The sequence below is a fragment of the Schistocerca nitens genome, chromosome 2 (assembly GCF_023898315.1).
Source record: "Schistocerca nitens isolate TAMUIC-IGC-003100 chromosome 2, iqSchNite1.1, whole genome shotgun sequence".
Classification (NCBI taxonomy): Eukaryota; Metazoa; Arthropoda; class Insecta; order Orthoptera; family Acrididae; genus Schistocerca; species Schistocerca nitens.
In genome coordinates this window covers 876,922,405-876,945,309 of record NC_064615.1, presented here as the reverse complement: position 1 = coordinate 876,945,309, position 22,905 = coordinate 876,922,405, and the positions used below count along the sequence as shown (strand labels likewise).

At 40.3% G+C, this 22,905-nt stretch overlaps 1 protein-coding gene across 2 annotated transcripts in view; it reads right to left on the bottom strand.

Annotated features, from left to right (window-relative positions):
• Positions 1–216: 216 nt before the first annotated feature.
• Positions 217–22,905, bottom strand: part of LOC126234684 (cell division cycle protein 20 homolog) — an 81,031-nt gene continuing 58,342 nt past the window's right edge. The window contains exons 10-12 of one of the 2 annotated variants that reach the window (XM_049943422.1): positions 9,519–9,666; positions 9,251–9,352; positions 217–787 (exon numbers count right to left, since the gene is read on the bottom strand). In XM_049943422.1, coding sequence (XP_049799379.1) covers positions 599–787; positions 9,251–9,352; positions 9,519–9,666 — 439 coding nt within the window. In that variant the 3' untranslated portion in view covers positions 217–598. The remainder of the gene's footprint in view (positions 788–9,250; positions 9,353–9,518; positions 9,667–22,905) is intronic. The other variant, XM_049943423.1, reaches the window with a different exon arrangement.

Genomic DNA, 22,905 nt, shown 5'->3' with positions numbered 1-22,905 from the left:
TCTTAACGTAATACTTGTCATGTCTGTTTTATGTCACCCATAATGATCATAGAGTAGCCACACTGTACCTAAAGTACCACATATGCGAGAGAGAGAGAGAGAGAGAGAGAGAGAGAGAGAGAGAGAGAGAGAGAGAGAGAGGGGGGGGGGGGGGGGGCAGGCCTTTGTTTTTATAAAAAAAAGTACTTTTATATGGAAAATATTTACTTTTACAATAAAAAGTCTAATAATATTCACAGCATAAACATGCAGAAATTTTTACATGTGATAAACGAGTATACAACCCTTAGTGGGATAAATATTGTTATAAAGACATCTAATCACTAATTATATACATTTGTTTTATATTATTGTAAAAGCAATATAGTCAGTCATGTTTTTCTGTGGCAGTAAACACAGACAGTTCCTGAGAAAGGGTCAGCAAAGGGAAGAAATACTTTCCCAGAAAGCATTGTTTCATTTCTCACTGTGTACTTAGTATGTAAGAATATTTGCTCCTATTAGGTTTTTAGATACAGATCATACAGGATACCTTCACATTACACAAATCACTACGACATCAGTCTTTTGACTTAGTAATATGCCAATGACACAACAATTAACGAATTCCACGCATCATATTAGGAACACTTTTTGTTTCCACTGGTTCAGTCTTCTTTGCAGGGTCTGGAGTAAAGCACTTCCACAACCTTAATGTTTCATCTGCTCCAGCTGACAGAACAGTACTGCCATCAGGAGACAAGGCAAGATGCAAAACTCTTGCAGTATGTCCAGTGAGCTCTGCAATCTGGAAATAGCAAAAAACAATAAATCAAAAGTTATTTAAATATATCACTACAGTGGTTTTTAACATTGTAGTCTTAAGCGTTGTACAAATTCCAGAAATTATGATTTGCTTTCTAATATTTAAAATAACAAACAGTGACACAGAGATAAAAGCTCTGTAAAGTAGTGATATCCAAGATACTAAATTATCCCAACAAACCATGGTACCACTGCAATACCATGATCAATTTAATCACCACATGTGTCTATTGAAGACATTTATTATAAGGTTCTTACTTTTGTCTTTTAATATCAAAGTTTCTAAGCCATTAATATCAAAGTTTCTAAGTCATAAACAGATCTTTGATGGTAGGACATTACACCACTCAATAACCAGTCAGATGTCATATTGTCAACTATGCATCAATTTGTTGGTGCATACAGGTCATATCTTTTGTGAGTATTTACAGCTACTTTATCCAAATAAAGTAATTAAGCTCAATCTGCCGAAAAATTATGGAAGGGAAACATACAGTTAATGTTTGGGAATTTATTGTGGTCTTTTTACTCACTGGGTGTGAGAGCAAACTTAAATATGAACACACTGCAATAACAAAGGAACAACTTTTTACAAACCAGAAGGACCACTTCTTTGAAATTTTGAAAATAAAATTTTTGTAAAATAACTGCAAATTTCTACATAATAGTCTCATTTACTCAGCAGAAATCAGTTATCACGTGGCTCATGTGACTTAACCTAAGAGTAATAGAAATTCTGTAATGCGCAACAAGCATATTTATCTACTAATTGCATGATAATGTGTGTCGCATCGAGCAAAACCCAGTGGACCATGCGAGTACCCATCAATATTTATTATTTAGCAAATGGCCAATACAGACATATCATGAAATTAAATTACCTATACATATGTACATATTGACACACAAGAAACTTAAGTTTGTCTTTACAACTGAATATCCAGTCCTTCAATCCAGCGCACTGCATCTGGAGTTGCTAGCAGGAAGTCCTCTTTGGCGCCGTGATAGGCTCGAATCCTGCATTCACTGACAATGTGGTGAACAGTCTGGTATGGAGCCCCGCAGTCACAAGCTGGATCAGGCAGCTTCTTCCACTTAAAGAGAGCATTCCTGCATCGCACATGGCCAGTACGGATTCTGTTGAGAGTAGACCAGGTCTTGTGTGGTAAGTCGAATACACTTGGAAGTTTAGCACCTGAGAAGATGTTATGCAGGTGCACATCTGTCACTGCTTCCCACCGACCTTTCCATTCTTCAAGAGGTTTGAAATTTTTAGCAAACATGTCAGCAGCATCGCACAGAGTTGGATGGCGTGATTTCAGTCTCTTGCGATTTAAAAGTGGCAGGTCGCTATGCACAGGTAAGTTAGAATTCCTGGAGATCTTGTGGAATTCTCTCATAAGGGCAGTACATCTGCGTAGATCAGGAGGCATTATACCAGTTAACAGTGGAAGCCAATAAACTGGAGTAGATCTGATTGCGCCAGATATTATGCGCGTTGTTGTATTCAGCTGGGTATCAACAAGCCTTGTATGATGACTGTTCATCCAAACAGATGCACAATACTCAGCACTTGAGTACACCAAGCCCAGAGCTGAAGATCGCAGGATGGTTGTTGAAGATCCCCAGGTAGTTCCACATAGCTTATGGAGGATGTTGTTTCGAGTCCTCAGCTTTTGAGCTAAGTTAAGAAGGTGTTGTTTGAAGCATAGTGTACGATCCAGGATGACACCAAGATATTTTGGGTTCCAATTATGACGAAGAATTCTGCCTCTGAAACTTACTTCCAGTTTTACATTCGCCAACTGGTTATTTAGATGGAAGCAACACACTTCTGTTTTACTCGCACTCAGTTGGAGTCTCCAGATTTTGAAGTAATTATCTAATGCAGACAGGTCATTGGCTAGAATCTCTTCTGTTGTCTTCATTTCCTGGTGTTTTACAGCTAGAGCCAGGTCATCAGCATAGCAGTATTTTCTGGACGAAGTCTCAGGTAGATCAGATAGATATAGGTTGAACAGTAAGAGTGAGAGAACTGATCCTTGAGGCAATCCGTTGTTCAGCTTCCTCTCCTTACTTATGTTGGTTCCAGTGATTACCTGGAACTTCCGATCACTTAGCATGCTGTTAATCAGTCGAGCCATTGTTCTGCAGGGTATGATGTGGAGAAATTTGTAAACAAGGCCTTCCCTCCACACAGTATCTAAGGCGGCAGTCAGATCAACAAATGCCACAGATGTTTTCTGCTTCATTTGGTATCCTGACTATGAAGGATGTGAGAGACAATAATTGGTCGCAGCAGCTACGCCCTGGTCTGAAGCCTGCCTGATCAACTAGAACGTTCTCTACGATAGCACTACTTATTCTGTTATATATATTAGCCTTTCAAAAAGCTTGTAGCAGCAGCTGAATAGGGAAATGGGGCGATAGTTTTCTACCTTGTTGCTGGGTTTGCCATGTTTCAGAACAGATATTATCTTTGCCTTTTTAAACTCCGATGGAAGTTGACCAGTCAGCAGGATGTCAGTGAAGAATTCTGCCAGCCATTTCTTAGCTTTTCCTCCCATATGGATCAGGAATTCTGGATGGATAGCATCGAATCCAGGTGCCTTAAGAGGTTTGAGGTCCTTCAGTCCAGAGTCAATGTCTGAAACTGTGAAGGGATGGGTATACTCAGATGAGGGAGATGCCTTCTTTTACAGGTCACTAAACTGTTGTCTGATATGTCTTTTATGTTTCTTGTCAGGAGGTACTCTTGAGGTAGTAATGATGTGGGAAGCAATTTGGTCTGGTGTTACTTTGGAATTTTTTCTGCATGCTGGTGCACTTCCTCCCAGTTTTCTCAGAAGACTCCATGCTTTCCTGCTCGAGTGGGTCAAGTCCATAGTTTTGACTGTTTCTGCCCATTTCTGCCTCCGAGACATGTCCAAGCTGGACAATAGTTCCGTAGCTATCTCTGGGTCACCACTTTGCAAGAAGTGTTGGTACAGTGTTTCACTTTCATCATTCCATCCTGGAACATATTCTTTTCGGTATCCTCTTGGCATACACTTTTTAGCTGTTGCTGTTACTGCACCAATGAAGCATTGATAGTTATTATGTGATGGAGGTATCCATCGAATGGTCTTATCCAGTTCCGTTGAAAACTTCATCCAGTCAGCTTTCTGGAAATTCCATCGAGCATGCGGAGTTGATCGTATGACAGGAACAGTGCAGCCAATTTGTATTATTACAGGTCTGTGTTGGCTGTGAGGAAAGGCATCTATCACTTTCCTTGTGGTGCTGATGGGAAAGCCAGTTTCGTTGCAGCTAACAAAGCATAAGTCAGGATTTGAATCCTTGTCCCAAGCAGCTGACCTGAAAGTGCCTTGATCTTTGGCATCAAACACTAGATTAAGATTATTCTCTTCGATCCATTCTGCAAGCATGCTCCCATTTTCATCATTTTGAGAGTACTTCCAAAGTTCGTGGTGACTATTGAAGTCTCCTATGTAAATTGCAGGATGTTCTTGTAATAGTAATGCCGTGCAATTGTATAACAACTGTATGTGTATCTGCCTCCACACTTACAGAAATCAGTGAAGCTTCGTTTATGTTGTTACGGACATACGTAGCAATTCCATACACCTCGTGGTAAGTTACACCAAGTGCAGAATATCCAGGAATTCGACCTCTGCTTCGGAATATTTCTTCGCTGGAAATACGAGTTTCTTGAATGGCGACGACATCGATATTGTTGTCCAGCAAAAATTTTGACAGGTAGTCACACTTTGCCCTGCTAATGCTTTTGATATTCAGTTGAAGGAGTCTGATATTTGGTCCAATGTTTCTTGTTAATGAGCTATGAAAAGAACTGTTTCTGCTATTTAGTTGATATGTCACTGCCAGGAGATCCTACGGATAGTCTGGCTGCCTGTAATCACTGTTGCTCAATTAGCACCACCCAGGAGGCACGTGTAGGGTATTTTAAGGTTAAACCTACGGACGTGAGCAACGCTACCCCCCAACCATCAATATAATGAAACAGAACACAAGTTCTTTAATGCAACCAAAATGTTTTACTTTATATGTAAATTCAAAGGTCCATTTTTTCTGTTCTTTCAGAATTCAATTAATGATTACTGCCTCACAGAATTAAAAAAGTGCCAAAACTGTGGTGGGATAGAGCCCAATGAGACACTGATCATGTGTTTCATTAGAATGAAGATGATACAGGAAAAGAAGAAATACAATTCTTCGTATGTCTTATTGCCACTAAGTGAGGTATCAATTGTCAAAAACTTCACTCTCACCACTTCAAATTAGTTTAACCTTTCAAATTAGCATTACAGCATGTAAAACAGTAGTTATGCACTATTACTGATTTTTCCAGCATTGTACTTTGGGACATCAACTGAAACTTAACTATTTACAATTTTCAGAGATATCATCAAGCATGTTTTAGGCCATTCCTTGCTACAGTAACATTTGAAACTATTTATACCTCACTCCATCAGGTTTGGGGTGGTGGCAAGCTGTGTGTGGTGGGAGAGTTAATGGAAATTAAGGACAGGTGGTTTGATGTTCAGAGATTGTGTTATATGCACAGTTCCTATTTACATAGTTCAGAAACCCTTGTGTCTTTTTTTTTTGGGGGGGGGGGGGGGGGCGGCTCCAAATTAGAGATTGTGAAGCAGCCATTTAATTTGAACACATGCGTATCAATGTTCCACCACTGGGTGGTTGATCTGCTCTTTGCCACTTTGCCTGTGTGCAAAAGGCAGGTCCCACACCCACATGTTTTATAATGGTATGATAAACATGCCACAGACGGACAGACGTCATCAGCTCTGAAGGACGCCAAGAGCTTAGAAGTTTTCTATTGACCATTCAACACCTCACTATTTGGTGAGATTTTAGTTTTATCCTTTCGATTATTTACATTCAACCATTGAATTACCATGTGTACTACTTTCATTATTCCTTATCTCATCGTATATAGTCAACGGCGTCCCAACACCTTTTGATGTACCCATGTCTCACTTCATTTCCGAAGAACTGTACTAATCTTATTTTATAAAATTTTAGCAACAATTCTTTAACTACATTTAGAAGTTTTAATTTTACCACAAATTGTGTGGAATTTGTGAATCTTACATTTATGTCTATTCCATCTTGGTAAGATATTTTAAAGCGCAAATAATAGAAATTATTAATGCGCTCTATAATCTTAATCTATATCAATTTTTTTTTATCTAGTAGGGACCCTGTATAGAAAACTTTTATTACTTTTGATATCGATTACAAAAGTCTTAGCTATACACTGGGGGCGGGGGAGTGTCAACACCAAGGAGGAGTTTTACAACAACCGAAAACTGGTAGACGTGTTTCTACATCTGAAGGATGATGTCTATTCAAATTTTGGGCTAGTCTTATAGGATTGGTGCTAATAGAGCCACTATGAAGTTGCAAATCAAGTTTGCTTTAAATACACTCTGTAATGGTTATGAGCATTGTGATCTTTGGACATGGTGAGTTGATGTTAGTTAAAAATCCCTTTGAGGTGCCAAAGACAATATTATCAACACACTGAGTTTGAACAAGGTTGTGAAATAGTGCTGCAAGAATCTTGAGGTTCCTTCTGAGACACTGCGAACAACCCTGGCAGGAATGCAGCCACTGTACATGAATGCTGGCATGGTGGTCACGAGAATGTACAATCACAAGAAGAACAGGGTTCCAGATGGCTCTATGACACTACCAAGAGAGAAGACCATGATGTTGAGCATATGGCTCTGGTGCAACATTCTACATCTGCAGCAGAAACTTGAAAAGCTGTTGGGTCCACAGTGACCATGAACTCTTACAAATATGTTACTTCAAGGACAGCTTTGAGTCTGACATCCTGCAGCATGCATGACCCCAAACCATTGCCTTTTGCAACTTCAGTGGTGTCAAACGAGAGCCCATATGGACAGCACGACGGAACTCTGTTGTGTTTTCTGAGGAAAGCTGTTTCTGCCTTGGTGCCAGTGACGGCAGTGCATTGGTTAAGAGGAGGCCAGTCGAGTGCCTGCAACCAATCCGTCTGCATGCTAGACACACTGGATTTACACAGAGTTAAGATGTGAGGTGCAATTTTGTTTGAGAGAAGGATAGCACTCATGGTTGCCCAGTGCACCCTGACTGTAAATTTGTAGATCTATTTATTGATTTGACCTAATGTGCTGCAATTAACAGTATTCCAGCAGGTGTTTTCTAAAGGATAACACGACATTTGCCTTGGCATGATACATCACTAGATCTACCTCAGAGTGAGCACAGATGGGACACCTGACTGCAACTCCAGCATCATCCACAACCAGCATTATCCGTCCCTGTGTTGGAAACCAAGTGCAACAGGCATGGATTTCCATCCACAAACTGACTCCTGAGAGCTGTACAACACAATACATGCACATCTGCATGCTTGCATTCAACATACAGGCAGTTACACCAGTTATTAATGTACCAGCATTTAACATTTGCAATGGTTTTGTCTCACTCTTACATTGATCAGTGATCTTGAAATGTTAATCACTTACATACTTAACCTATACAAAGGTATTCCCCAAAATTTCATTACTCTACATTATTTTTTGGTGCTGCAATTTTTTTCTGTAGTGTATTCTGCCGAACTATCAGTTTAATAAGTCACAGCTGCAAGATACTAATGCGAATTCTTTACAGACGAATGGAAAAACTGGTAGAAGCTGACCTCGAGGAAGATCAGTTTGGATTCCGTAGAAATGTTGGAACACGTGAGGCAATACTGACCCTACGACGCATCTTAGAAGAAAGATTAAGGAAAGGCAAACATACGTTTCTAGCATTTGTAGACTTATAGAAAGCTTTTGACAATGTTGACTGGAATACTCTCTTTCACATTCTAAAGGTGGCAGGGGTAAAATACAGGGAGCGAAAGGCTATTTACAATTTGTACAGAAACCAGATGGCAGTTATAAGACTAGAGGGACATGAAAGGAAAGCAGTGGTTGGGAAGGGAGTGAGGCAGGGTTGTAGCCTCTCCCCGATGTTATTCAATCTGTATATTGAGCAAGCAGTAAAGGAAACAAAAGAAAAATTCAGAATAGGTATTAAAATCCATGGAGAAGAAATAAAAACTTTGGGGTTCGCTGATGACATTGTAATTCTGTCAGAGACAGCATAGGACTTGGAAGAGCAGTTGAACGGAATGGACAGTGTCTTGAAAGGAGGATATAAGATGAACATCAACAAAAGCAAAACGAGGATAATGGAATGTAGTCGAATTAAGTCGGGTGATGCTGCGGGAATTAGATTAGGAAATGAGACACTTAAAGTAGTAAAGGAGTTTTGCTATTTGGGGAGCAAAATAGCTGATGATGGTCGAAGTAGAGAGGATACAAAATGTAGACTGGCAATGGGAAGGAAAGCGTTTCTGAAGAAGAGAAATTTGTTAACATGGAGTATAGATTTAAATGTCAGGAAGTTATTTCTGAAAGTATTTGTATGCAGTGTAGCCATGTATGGAAGTGAAACATGGACGATAAATAATTTGGGCAAGAAGAGAATAGAAGCTTTTGAAATGTGGTGCTACAGAAGAATGCTGAAGATTAGATGGGTAGATCACATAACTAATGAGGAGGTATTGAATAGAATTAGGGAGAAGAGGAGTTTGTGGCACAACTCGACAAAAAGAAGGGACCGGTTGGTAGGACATGTTCTGAGGCATCAGGGGATCACAAATTTAGCATTGGATGGCAGTGTAGAGGGTAAAAATCAGAGGGAGACCAAGAGATGAACACACTAAGCAGATTCAGAAGGATGTAGGTTGCAGTAAGTACTGGGAGATGAAGAAGCTTGCACAGGATAGAGTAGCATGGAGAGCTGCATCAAACCAGTCTCAGGACTGAAGACCATAACAACAACAACAGTGTACTCTGGTGACATATCCATGAGTTTAAATGCAGCACACTGCAATCCATACTCAACTTTGTATTCTCAGTACTAACAGCTATTGATACCCAGGCACTAAATGTGGAAATGATCTGTTTTCAAATATGCTGAAAAGCTTTTCTCCCTTCAATGCTTTTACATAAATTATGAATAAACACGAGTTCCTCTGTTACAGTCAGTGTTGCTCTTATTTGAGTTCTGATAACCTGTGCGTGTAGCTCCTTCCTTTCCTGAAACAACATTGTTTTGTTAGCCTCAGCTTTCTTATTGTGCCTTGTGATCACAAAGTCATTATCCCATGTTTCCATTTTGATAGACTATATTATCTTCTCCGGAACTTATTTGTGAATCATCTGAATCTATCAGTCACTAAGCAGCCTCTTTTGTACACCGGTTCTCTATTTGGGTCTTCCCTGTGTAACTTTTGTTCTTATCTCAAATTATTCGTACACTGAAAATAAAACTAGCATTTTTCTAGTTAGCTACTAACCTTGTTCATCGATGGGTATTTCCATATGACTAATTGGTTGTTAGCATATCCATGACCAGATATAAATTCCCTGTAATTTGTTGACCATAGCAATGCACAGACCTGGAAACAGTGCCGAGAAACACATTTTTACTTTGACAAACATGTTATCAACCAGCAACACTAATTTAGTTTGTCATGATTATCACCAAATTGCATATAAACAACATTTTTATGGTTGCACGCAAATGTATAAAATGATACAATAGCTAATATGTACTGAACTTACTTGAGATTTTGTGTCTACTGTTTTTAAGCAGTTCCCATTGCTGCAGTTCCAGAATCTTATGCACCGATCTGCAGTGCCACCACCACTCGCAAGGATACTTGGCTGCCATGGGCACCACGCAAGTGCCTTGACTGCTGCTTGATGTTGACTAGAAACCATTATGAAAATTTACCATGTAATTTCATAGATACACCTGAACATGATTGTTGGACAAAACCTCATGGAGCATAGTACTATTTTGTTACATATGAATCATTTCAGGAACAGCAATGTTAATAACTAAAGGCATTTTAATAACATTTAGGTTTTTTTTAATTCTACTTTCATGCAGATCAAAAACTGTATGTAAATATTCACATTATTCAGCAATGTTTCATTCTAGAGCTCTAGTCCACCACTAATAATGGAGGGTGGATCTTTGACAACGCTAGCCACTCATGCTGGTGAAATGTCACACAGAAAAACGCTGAACTACTGTCAGCTGAATTTTCTGAGCCGAGTACCAACAGTCAACATGTCAGAAGTGGCCACAAAAAAATCCTCAACAATTTTATATTGAAGCAAAAATTACTTATTATTCTAGAATCAAAAAATTACCTTTAAAATGTTGACAGTTCTGCAGTAATGTGAACCTCATCATCTCCTTACTTTAGTAATAATACTCTCAAAATATGTTGAATTACCACAAATGATGCTGTTTAATATAAATTCTAATAAGTGATTAATTTCTGAAAGTTATAATGAGATTCCTATCTCAGAGTTTAAGAATCCATCATATTTATTTACTTAGTCAGAAATGACTAATTCATGACCTGTGCTGTCTAACAAACTAAAGCTGAATAGCTGAATGTGAGTCTATTCACCTAGGAGGAGTTGCTAACCTCTTGGGCAGGCTACTCCAACAGTGCCCCAGGGAGGAGTAGCTCTCACTGTGGTGAATGAACCCACGTGGTGGGGGAGAAAGCGAACTCACTGCGTCCTGGCTGCATTGAGCTGCAGTAATCCATGTTCAAAGGCAGCCATCATCAGTCATGGAAGTCTTGTGCCTCAATTGGTGGCTACATTTCTACTCATTGAGAGGGATGGATGTCCGCAGTTCCTCGTATGTAGTAAAATATTTAATTTTGCTAAGAAGTGTAACACACAGTGTCATTATACACTTTTTCATGCAGCACATTATGAGCAGATAGAAGGCGAAGCACGCAAAGAGCTAGTAGTCAGTTTTAAGAATGACATGCCAGGAGACTTAAGTTTTAAAAAGAATTCTTAGGACTGAAGTTACAGAAATATGCAGCATAGTTCATGTACTGTAACACATTTGTACTTTTCAGGGTGAATGACCGTGAAGGAAACTAAACTGAACTGAAGCAGCAATTCAAGCAAGCTACAAAGCCACTCACATTATAGCGATAAGTGGCAAGTCGTTTTCTGGGACCTCTCGTAAAATCATGCATGGCGGCAATTGCAGAATGATTCTATGTGAGCTGCAAGCAATTGAAGCAAACAGTGTCTTCTCAAATCCTGGACATTGCAGCGAATTAAGAGAGAAAGCTCAGGATAAAAGCCGAGAGAGCTTTTTTATATTTTCGCTAGCACTTCATGAAAGCACAGATATATGCGACTGTGGTCAACTTTCAATATTTGTGCACCGTGTCTACATGTAACTGAGGAACTCTTTGATGTGGTACTGCTTGATTACACAGCAAGGGGAATTCATAGTTTTCAAGAGATTTGTGAAACAGTGAACATTTTGAACTGGCGTTGGGAAAAGCTCCATTCTGTATCAAACACGGTGCGCTTCGAACGATTGGACATCATGAAGGATTCACTTCTTGTTTGACTTTTAAACTCTAGAACAGATCTGGCAAAGACATTTTCACTATTCATTGTTTCATTCACCAAGTGGCACTGTGTGCTAAGAGTGGAACGTAATGTAATTGAAGTTGTGAGCAAGTGGCTGAATTTTGTGCTTCATCACAGTGGAAGTAATTGTCAATTCAAAGGATTCCTGGAAGACATGGTAGCAGAGTATGGAGACATACCATACCACAGTACAGTTTGTTGTCTGAGTCAGAGAAATATTCTTGATGTTATCTTTGCCATTTGTGAGGAAATATCTCCCTCTGGAAATGAAAGGGGAAGAAATAAGTTGTCTGAAAGATTTAAAATGGCCATCAGACCTAGCATTCTTAGTTGAAGTAACTATCCATCTGTATAATTTCATTCAATCTGTCATTGCAGGACAAAATAGCTAATAGCTTTCATGCTGGCCAAATCAGGTTGTTGTTGTTGTTGTTGTTGTTGTGGTCTTCAGTCCTGAGACTGGTTTGATGCAGCTCTCCATGCTGCTCTATCCTGTGCAAGCTGCTTCATCTCCCAGTAACTGCAACGTAAATCCTTCTGAATCTGATTAGTGTATTCATCTCTTTGTCTCCCTCTACGATTTTTACCCTCCACGCTGCCCTCCAATACTAAATTGGTGATCCCTTGATGCCTCGGAACATATCCTACCAACCGATCCCTTCCTCTCGCCAAGTTGTGCCACAAACTCCTCTTCTCCCTAATTCTATTCAATACCTCCTCATTAGTTGTGTGATCTACCCATCTAATCTCAGCATTCTTCTGTAGCACCACATTTCAAAAGCTTCTATTCTCTTCTTGCCCAAATTATTTAACGTCCATGTTTCACTTCCATACATGGCTACACTGCATACAAATACTTTCAGAAATAACTTCCTGACATTTAAATCTATACTCTATGTTAACAAATTTCTCTTCTTCAGAAACGCTTTCCTTCCCATTGCCAGTCTACATTTTATATCCTCTCTACTTAGACCATCATCAGCTATTTTGCTCCCCAAATAGCAAAACTCCTTTACTACTTTAAGTGTCTCATTTCCTAATCTAATTCCCGCAGCATCACCCGACTTAATTTGACTACATTCCATTATCCTTGTTTTGCTTTTGTTGATGTTCATCTTATATCCTCCTTTCAAGACACTGTCCATTCCGTTCAACTGCTCTTCCAAGTCCTTTGCTGTCTCTGACAGAATTACAATGTCATCGGCGAACCCCATAGTTTTTATTTCTTCTCCATGGATTTTAATACCTATTCTGAATTTTTCTTTTGTTTCCTTTACTGCTTGCTCAATATACAGATTGAATAACATCAGGGAGAGGCTACAACCCTGTCTCACTTCCTTCCCAACCACCGCTTCCCTTTCATGTCCCTAGATTCTTATAACTGCCATCTGGTTTCTGTACAAGTTGTAAATAGCCTTTCCCTCCCTGTATTTTACCCCTGCCACCTTCAGAATTTGAAAGAGAGTATTCCAGTCAACATTGTCAAAAGCTTACTCTAAGTCTACAAATGCTAGAAATGCAGGTTTGCCTTTCCTTAATCTAGCTTCTAAGATAAGTCTTAGGATTAATATTGCCTCACGTGTTCAAACATTTCTACGGAATCCAAACTGATATTCCCCGAGGCCGGCTTCTACTAGGTTTTTCCATTCGTCTGTAAAGAATTCGTGTTAGTATTTTGCAGCCGTGACTTATTAAACTGATAGTTCGGTAATTTTCACATCTGTCAACACCTGCTTTCTTTAGGATTGGAATTATTATATTCTTCTTGAAGTCTGAGGGTATTTCGCCTGTCTCATATATCTTGCTCACCAGATAGTAGAGTTTTGTCAGGACTGGCTCTCCCAAGGCTGTCAATAGTTCTAATGGAATGTTTTCTACTCCCAGGGCCTTGTTTCGACTTAGGTCTTTCAGTGCTCTGTCAAACTCTTCACGCAGTATCATAGCTCCCATTTCATCTTCATCTACATCCTCTTCCATTTCCATAATATTGTCCTGAAGTACATCGCCCTTGTGTAGACCCTCTATATACTCCTTCCACCTTTCTGCTTTCCCTTCTTTGCTTAGAACTGGGTTTCCAACTGAGCTCTTGATATTCATACAAGTGGTTCTCTTTTCTCCAAAGGTCTCTTTAATTTTCCTGTAGACAGTGTCTATTTACCCCTGGTGAGACAAGCCTCTACATCCTTACATTTGTCCTCTAGCCATCCCTGCTTAGCCATTTTGCACTTCCTGTCAATCTCATTTTTGAGACGTTTGTATTCCTTTTTGCCTGCTTCATTTACTGCATTTTTATATTTTCTCCTTTGATCAATTAAGTTCAATATTTCTTCTGTTGCCCAAGGATTTATATTAGCCCTCGTCTTTTTACCTACTTGATTGTCTGCTGCCTTCACTACTTCATCCCTCAAAGCTACCCATTCTTCTTCTACTGTATTTCTTTCCCCCATTCCTGTCAATTGTTCCCTTATGCTCTCCTTGAAACTCTGTACAACCTCTGGTTCTTTAAGTTTATCCAGGTCCCATCTCCTTAAATTCTCACCTTTTTGCAGTTTCTTCAGTTTTAATCTGCAGTTCATAACCAATAGATTGTGGTCAGAGTCCACATCTGCCCCTGGAAACGTCTTACAATTTAAAAAAATCTGTCTTACTATTATATAATCTATCTGAAACCTGTCAGTATCTCCAGGCTTCTTCCATGTATACAACCTTCTTTTATGATTCTTGAACCAAGTGTTAGCTATGATTAAGATATGCTCTGTGCAAAATTCTACCAGACGGCTTCCTCTTTCATTTCTTCCCCCCAATCCATATTCAGCTACTACGTTTCCTTCTCTTCCTTTTCCTACTACCGAATTCCAGTCACCCATGACTATTAAATTTTCGTCTCCCTTCACTATCTGAATAATTTCTTTTATTTAATCATACATTTCATCAACTTCTTCATCATCTGCAGAGCTAGTTGGCATATAAACTTTTACTACTGTGGAAGGCGTGGGCTTCGTGTCTATCTTGGCCACAATAATGTGTTCACTATGCTGTTTGTAGTAGCTTACCCGCACTCCTATTTTTTATTCATTATTAAACCTACTCCTGCATTACCCCTATTTGATTTTGTATTTATAACCCTGTATTCACCTGACCAAAAGTCTTGTTCCTCCTGCCACCGAACTCCACTAATTCCCACTATATCTAACTTTAACCTATCCATTTCCCTTTTTAAATTTTCTAACCTACCTGCCCGATTAAGGGATCTGACATTCCACGCTCCGATCCATAGAATGCCAGTATTCTTTCTCCTGATAACGACGTCCTCCCGAGTAGTCCCCGCCCGGAGAACCGAATGGGGGACTATTTTACCTCCGGAATATTTTACCCAAGAGGACGCCATCATTTAACCATACAGTAAAGCTGCATGCCCTCGAGAAATATTACGGCTGTAGTTTCCCCTTGCTTTCAGCCGTTCACAGTACCAGCACAGCAAGGCCATTTTGGTTAGTGTTACAAGGCTAGATCAGTCAATCATCCAGACTGTTGCCTCTGCAACTACTGAAAAGGCTGCTGCCCCTCTTCAGGAACCACATGTTTGTCTGGCCTCTCAACAGATACCCCTCCGTTGTGGTTGCACCTACGGTACGGCTATCTGTATCGCTGAGGCACGCAAGCCTCCCCACCAACGGCAAGGTCCATGGTTCATGGGGGGGGGGGGGGGGGGGGGGGGCAAATCAGGTATTTCATGGAAAAGTTACATTTGTTTGAAAGGCAAGTGGCTGATGGAAGTTTAACTTTCTTCAGCAATCTGTCTTCTTTAAAACTACCTGAAGGTGCCGTTTTCAGCAATTGTCAAGTCAATATAAGGCAACTCATCACTACTTCTGAAATAAGATACCTTCGCCATTTTTGAAATGAAACTGTTCAGCACCCCCTTCTCAGTTTCACCCGACTAACTGCCATCGTCACCCCAGTTGGAAGTTACCAATATGCAAAATTCTACTTTGCTGAAAGACACGTCACTGCAACATGCTAATTTGTCATGGTGGTATCTTGCATTAGAGCAAAAATATATTTCACAAACTCCACAAAAATGCCACACAGATCATTTGCATGTTTGGATCAACTTACTGCTTTCCAGAGCTTTTCTTAGCAATGGAAAGAATAAAAACAAGAAGTGATCCCATCTTCAGGACATGACACTGTAGGACATCCTCAGTATTAACACTTAACACTTTGAAGTCAGATATTTCCACTCTTCTAAATAAAGTCTAATTTCAGATGCTAAATAAATATATTTCTTTTAAAACAGTTTCTTATTTTACTTATTGTGGATAGTCTTCTTGCAAGAAAAATACACAAAATGCAGGATAGCACATGGCAAAAAGTGATACTGACCGATTACATAAGAAGGTGACCCTAATGATTGAATTACTGTACATTCTACAAATGTATGTACATATGCAGTGGCATACGAGATGAAACAAAGCAGAATGTGCTGTTAAATTTTAGATTACTGTCAGGTCCCAACCAACAGCTCAGAAATCAAGATGCTTTTTCCAAGGAGTGCCAAAAGCGTGTGACAATTATGACTGTATTTATATTTTTTAGGCTTCGCTATTAGTTCCTGGCCAAACCACACCCTTCAGAAATCGAAGTATTCTGAAAAAACCATACAACATACATCATTTGATAACCTTGCAAATCAAAGTCAAAGCACATTTTTATGAAATAATATGTAACAATCCCTGTGTCGTTCATATGTTTTTCACAAGAGGCACCACATCTGCAAGGCTCACTGTTAGTTCATGTATTATCCAGAAGAGGCAACAGCAAAGCTCTTGTTTTATCGTTACCAACTTAACTTCTGTTCGAACTAATACTAAATTTTCAGCCCAACCCAACGTTTCATTGAATAACACAACTATGAACAACGCTATATTCAGTACAGTAACTGTTAGGTTTGCAGTTTTAGGAGACAAAGCAGTATGCATGAATTGTTTCAACTTTTAATGCCCACCAAATCAGGACTAGGGAGACCAGAGTCTGAGAAAGTTTATTGCATAATGCCTGTAAACACTACTTGAAAGCCATCATCATCATCATCATGATCATAATATCTCCATTAGTGTTGTTTCATGAACACTAGAAGGACCTTATGAGCGTTGTTCAACATTTAAAAAAAAACAGCTTGCATTTTACTTTATAGGCCTTATTTTTCATGACTTAATTTACCTCAGTGGTTTATAATTTCAGTAAAAGACCAAAAACTGAACGAATTATGAACATTTTTATCTTCAAGGACCACAGCCAGTCATTCTGACTGGTGAGATTGATTTACGTATCATGCCTGTAAAGGCACAATGGATCTTTTCTTCATCCAATTAGCTTATTTTATTCTATTGTTGTGATCTGTCCTTTCCTCCCCCCCCCCCCACCCCCACCCCACCCCATTTTACTTTATTTAGCGGAAGAGTGGACATACTTCAGTTGCCGTTCTCTGCAATACACTGTTGTGCTTTGCACTGTGCAGAAGTTTCAGTGCTGCTCCTGATTATTATGATGTACAAGTGGAAGAGATATTTTTGAATGTGATGAGTTGGATAAGATTATAAAGATGACACAGAATATCAGCCCCATGAAACACAACAAAGCGAATCTGAGTTGAAAGATGAATATTCAGAACCTGTGTACAACAACAAACAAATAACCCAGTGCTCACAAGTTCGATTCCAGTGGCACCACAAATTCCTACTTGCAGGCAAGGAAAAATCCATCTCACCATCCATAAGTTGGAAGTGAAGCAACTGCAGCCGATGAAACAGTGTGGTCTAATTGCACCAAGGCATGCACCTGGAAGATTAGAGCGCCACAGTGTGTGGGTGGTAACTCCTGTGCCAGCGTGTAATACTAAGAAACTTATAGTTGCAGGCAGTTACTTGAATGCATGGCGAGTATTGATAGACAATAATATTCTACAGAACATGAACGTTAGAGAAATTAGAGCCCAAGAACTTCCGCAAGATGACACATGGGTACTTTATGTTGCCCAATTAGATGCTGCCATAGCTTTAATGTATAGTAAAGTGCATGGAGGAAAGAATTTCCCCCTGAAACATCTGCGGTCTCAAATGTGGGGGCGGGCATTTTCTTCTCGCACTATGGGAAGAAATAAGTTCATAGAAGCATTTGATTTGTACGATCTAATGATAATCACCCTCTTGCCAAAAGACTCAAGACTGATGGCTTTGCAGCAGCTACCCCAGCCTGGAATTCATTTGTAGTGAACTGTATCAAGAACTATAAACCAGATGCATTCATAACTGTAAAAGAGTCTTTTCATGCAAAGCTTGGTGCCACTTTATACAATACGTGAGTAATAAACCAGACAATTTTGGCCTCAAGTTCTGGCTTGCAGCAGAACCAGTGGTAAATATCTGGTGAATGGATTTCCTTACTTGGGTCAGCAAAGCGAAAGGCACACTAACATACCTGTGGCACAGCATGTTGTTACATGTCTCATGCAACCTTCACTTCAAAAGGAAAAAATTTAACATGTAACAATTTCTTCACAGCCAAACCTCTTGCAGAACAGCCGAAGCAGGAGAACACAGACATTGTGTACACTGAAGAAAACCCAAAGATAAGTTCCTCCACCAGTGAAGTCTACTGCCGCGTCTTTGTAGGATACTATTTTATACAAATCTGGTGACAACAGTAACTTCATATCAGGGAAGAGCAAGAAAAATGTTCTATTGAGCACAATTCACCAGTCAGTTCCAGTGGATGAACAAATGCAGAAGAAACTTCCTGAAATTGAGTTTCTACAATACCACTAAATTTGGAGTTTATATTCTGGACCAGATGTCTCATCTGTACACTCAAGTTTGGCTGCCGCAGATGGCCTATGTACATGCTTTTCAACATCCTAAACTTTGCTAAAATCAATACCTAGATCCTTCACAGAGAGACAACAGGAAAAAAGTTACCGTAGCTGTTGAATGTTTCTTTTCAAATTAGCAGAAGAACTCTACTCTGTGTATGTACAATCAAGCAGAGGACCTGTTCATACATTCACTGCAACCACTGCAATAAGTAAGATACAGATACAAAAGTTCGAACAAAACCAAAAATCTGTGTGTCCAGTGCAAGAAATTCTTATGTGGTACATGTGCTGGAAGTGTTCAGTATGTTAAGTGCAAAGTATTTTGACAATGATGGCATTGAGGGTAAAAGACTTCAGAGAGAAAAAATGTTATTTTCTCGTTACTGCTACAGCAATTGTGTCCATTGTTCTTTATTTATTGTACTAAATATATGTTTATGACCTGATTGGGGCTCTGACAATACAATTCATACGGATAAAAAATGTTTTACAACATTATATGTTTATTTGCATTTGAAAGTTTAGTTGAAAGGTTGAAACAAAAGACATTGTAAATAAAAAATCAATATACTTTAAATCCTCCCCCCATGAACCATGGACCTTGTCGTTGGTGAGGAGGCTTGCGTGCCTCAACGATACAGATAGCCATACCATGGGTGCAACCACAACGGAGGGGTATACGTTGAGAGGCCAGACAAATGTGTGGTTCCTGAAGACGGGCAGCAGCCTTTTCAGTAGTTGCGGGGCAACAGTCTGGATTATTGGCTGATCTGGCCCTCTAACACTAACCAAAAGAGCCTTGCTGTTTTGGTACTGCGAACAGCTGAAAGCAAGGGGAAACTACAGCCGTAATTTTTCCCGAAAGCATGCAGCTTTACTGTATGATTAAATGATGATGGCGTCCTCTTGGGTAAAATATTCCGGAGGTAAAATAGTCCACCCATTCGGATCTCCGGGTGGGGACTACTCAAGACGACATCGTTTACGGGAGAAAGAAAACCGGCGTTCTACGGATCGGAGCGTGGAATGTCAGATAGCTTAATCTGTCAGGTAGGGTAGAAAATTTAAAAACGGAAATGGATAGGTTAAAGTTAGATATAGTGGGAATTAGTGAAGTTCGGTGGCAGGAGGAACAAGACTTTGGTCAGGTGCATACAGGGTTATAAATACAAAATCAAATAGGGGTAATGGAGGAGTAGGTTTAATAATGAATTAAAAAAATAGGAGTGCGAGTAAGCTACTACAAACAGCATAGTGAACGCATTATTGTGGCCAAGATAGACACGAAGCCCACGCCTACTACAATAGTACAAGTTTATATGCCAAATAGCTCTGCAGATGATGAAGAAGTTGATGAAATGTATGATGAGATAAAAGAAATTATTCAAGTAGTGAAGGGAGACGAAAATTTAATAGTCATGGGTGACTGGAATTCGACAGTACGAAAAGGAAGAGAAGGAAACGTAGTAGGTGAATATGGATTGGGGGGAAGAAATTGAAGAGTAAGCCGCCTAGTAGAATTTTGCACAGAGCATAGCTTAATCATAGCTAACACTTGGTTCAAGAACCATGAAAGAAGGTTGTATACAGGGAAGAACCCTGGAGATACTAAAAGGTTTCAGATAGATTATATAATGGTGAGAGAGATTTAGGAACCCGATTTTAAATTTAAAGACATTTCCAGGGGCAGATATGGACTCTGACCACAATCTATTGGTTATGAACTGTAGATTAAAACTGAAGAAACGGCAAAAAGGTGGGAATCTAAGGAGATGGGACCTGGATAAACTGAAAGAACCAGAGGTTGTACAGAGTTTCAGGGAGAGCATAACGGGACAATTGACAGGAATGGGGGAAAGAAATACAGTAGATGAAGAATGGGTAGCTCTGAGGGATGAAGTAGTGAAGGCAGCAGAGGATAAAGTAGGTAAACAGACGAAGGCTAGTAGAAATCGTTGGGTAACAGAAGAAATATTGAATTTAATTAATGAAAGGAGAAAATACAAAAATGCAGCAAGTGAAACAGGCAAAATGGAATACAAACGTCTCAAAAATGAGATCGACAAGAAGTGCAAAATGGCTAAGCAGGGATGGCTAGAGGACAAATGTAAGGATGTAGAGGCTTGTCTCACCAGGGGTAAATAGACACTGCCTACAGGAAAATTAAAGAGACCTTTGGAGAAAAGCGAACCACTTGCATGAATATCAAGAGCTCAGATGGAAACCCAGTTCTAAGCAAAGAAGGGAAAGCACAAAGGTGAAAGGAGTATATAGAGCAGGCTGTTCCAGCTCGTCGGCTCCGTTGTAAGCCGCGGAGCGCTCCCTGCTCCAGGAAGCCATGTCGCTCGCTGTGACCAGTCAAGTGGGCCGGCAGGCCGGCACGTGGCACGGCTGGCTGAGGCAGGTGGCTAGGCAAGCGTTTTGACGTGCCAGCTGCGTCTTACAAGATCGACAACCTCATACTCTTCGCTGCTAAGACGTGGTGACATGCTACACCAGGAAATACGATGCTCAGGAAATAAATAAGAAACAACTGTTTTACAAGAAATTGCATACTAAATTTATTGGGCCTCTGTAGCTTGACATTTTCTTTTCATTACAAGATCGGAAATATCAGGCGTCAAAATATTCGCAGCGTTAATGCGGAGGATGGCGTTCATTGTTGCATCCTGAAGAAGTGACGATGACAAGTAATCGGGGGAAACTGAAAAAGGAGTGCTGAACGCCTTAAGTTCCATTTCCAAACCAGTGAGGTCTCGGAATCGTGTTTCAAACGACGTGATGAGCTGCTTTAACTTTGCTTGGTAATCGCCGAAAGTAGTACCTTCAGGTAGTTTTAAAGAAGCAAGACGAATGAAGAACGTTAAATTACTCATCTGCCTCTCATATAAACGTAACTTTTCCATGAAAACTTTGATCTGGTAGTGCATGTCAACGATTACCTGCCCTTTGCCTTGCAATGACAGATTTAAATTACTCAGATGCATAGATATGCCAGCTAGGAACGCCAGGTCTGATATCCATTTTATATCTTCCAGACAACGCATTTCTTCCCCTTTCATTTTGAGAAAAAGGGCAAAGGAAACGTCAAGAACTTTTCCCCCACTCAGCCAACGGACTCTACTGTGGTAAGGTATATCCCCACACTCCGCTTCCGTATCTTTCAGGAATCCTTTGAATTGGCTATGATTCATACCGTGACGCCGCACAAAATTCTCACACTTCACGACATCTTCATTACGCCACCTAGTGCCTCTTGGTGAATAAAACAATGAAGAGTCAAGATGTCTTTCCCCGAGTTTATTTTTCAAACGAGAAGCAAAACCTTGGTGACGCCCGATCATTTGTGGTGGACCGTCTGTCGCTACAGAATGGAGCTTATCCCACGGCAAATTCATATTTCCACTGATTCACAAACAACTTCAAAAATGCCACGTCCTGTTGCGCTGTAGCCGAGTGGTACCACATCCAAGAGTTCTTCAGTTACTTGCATCTCCATGTCGACACCACACACAAAGACTGCAAGCTGAGCAAAGTCCGACATGTCAGTGCTATCGTCAAGCGCTAGCGAAAATGCAACAAAGCTCTCCGCCTTTTTCCTGAGCTGTGCCTGTAAATCCGCTGCCTGTCCAGGATTCGACGAGACATTGATTGCTTCGACAGGCAAACCCCTTCAATTGCCTGCACCTCCCTTGGCAACAAACATTCTGCAACTGCTACCATGCAGGAATTTACGAGTGGTCCCAGTGAAAACTGCTTGCCACTCGTCGCAATGATGTGAGCGACCCTGTAGCTTTCTCGAATTGCAGATTCAGTAGTGTTTTCTCCGCTCTCATTCACCTGAAAATTATAAACGCATTACAGAACATGAACTATGTTGCATGTTTTCATACCCTCCGTATTACGAAACCGTTTTTAAACTTACGTCTCCTGGTATGACGATCTTAAGCCTTCTACCTGATCGTAGTGCACTGCGTGAAGACGTGTATAATGTCGTTGTATATTGAACAAGACACTGTGGACGACCATCCCTCTCAATGAATAGAAAGGTATCCTCCAATAGAGGTACAGGGCTTCCGCGGCTAATCATAGCTGTCATTGAACACGGATTACTGCATCAGTTGCGGCTGCATGCGGCCAGGGGGCAGAGAGTTCGCTTTCCCCCTCCACGCGGGCTCCGAGCTGCCGCAGTGAACGCTCCAGAGCGCTCCGGCTCCATGGAGCTCGGTTGGAACAGCCTGATATAGAGGATCTATATAGGGGCAATGTTCTTGAGGACAATATTATGGAAATGGAAGAGGAGGTAGATGAAGATGAAATGGGAGATATGATACTGCGTGACGAGTTTGACAGAGCACTGAAAGACCTGAGTCGAAACAAGGCCCTGGGAGTAGACAACATTCCATTAGAACTACTGACAGCCTTGGGAGAGCCAGTCCTGACAAATCTGTACTATCTGGTGAGCAAGATGTACGAGACAGGCGAAATTCCCTCAGACTTCAAGAAGAATTTAATAATTCCAATCCCAAACAAAGCAGGTGTTGACAGATATGAAAATTACCGAACAATCAGTTTAATAAGCCACAGCTGCAAAATACTAACACGAATTCTTTACAGACGAATGGAAAAACCTAGTAGAAGCCGGCCTCG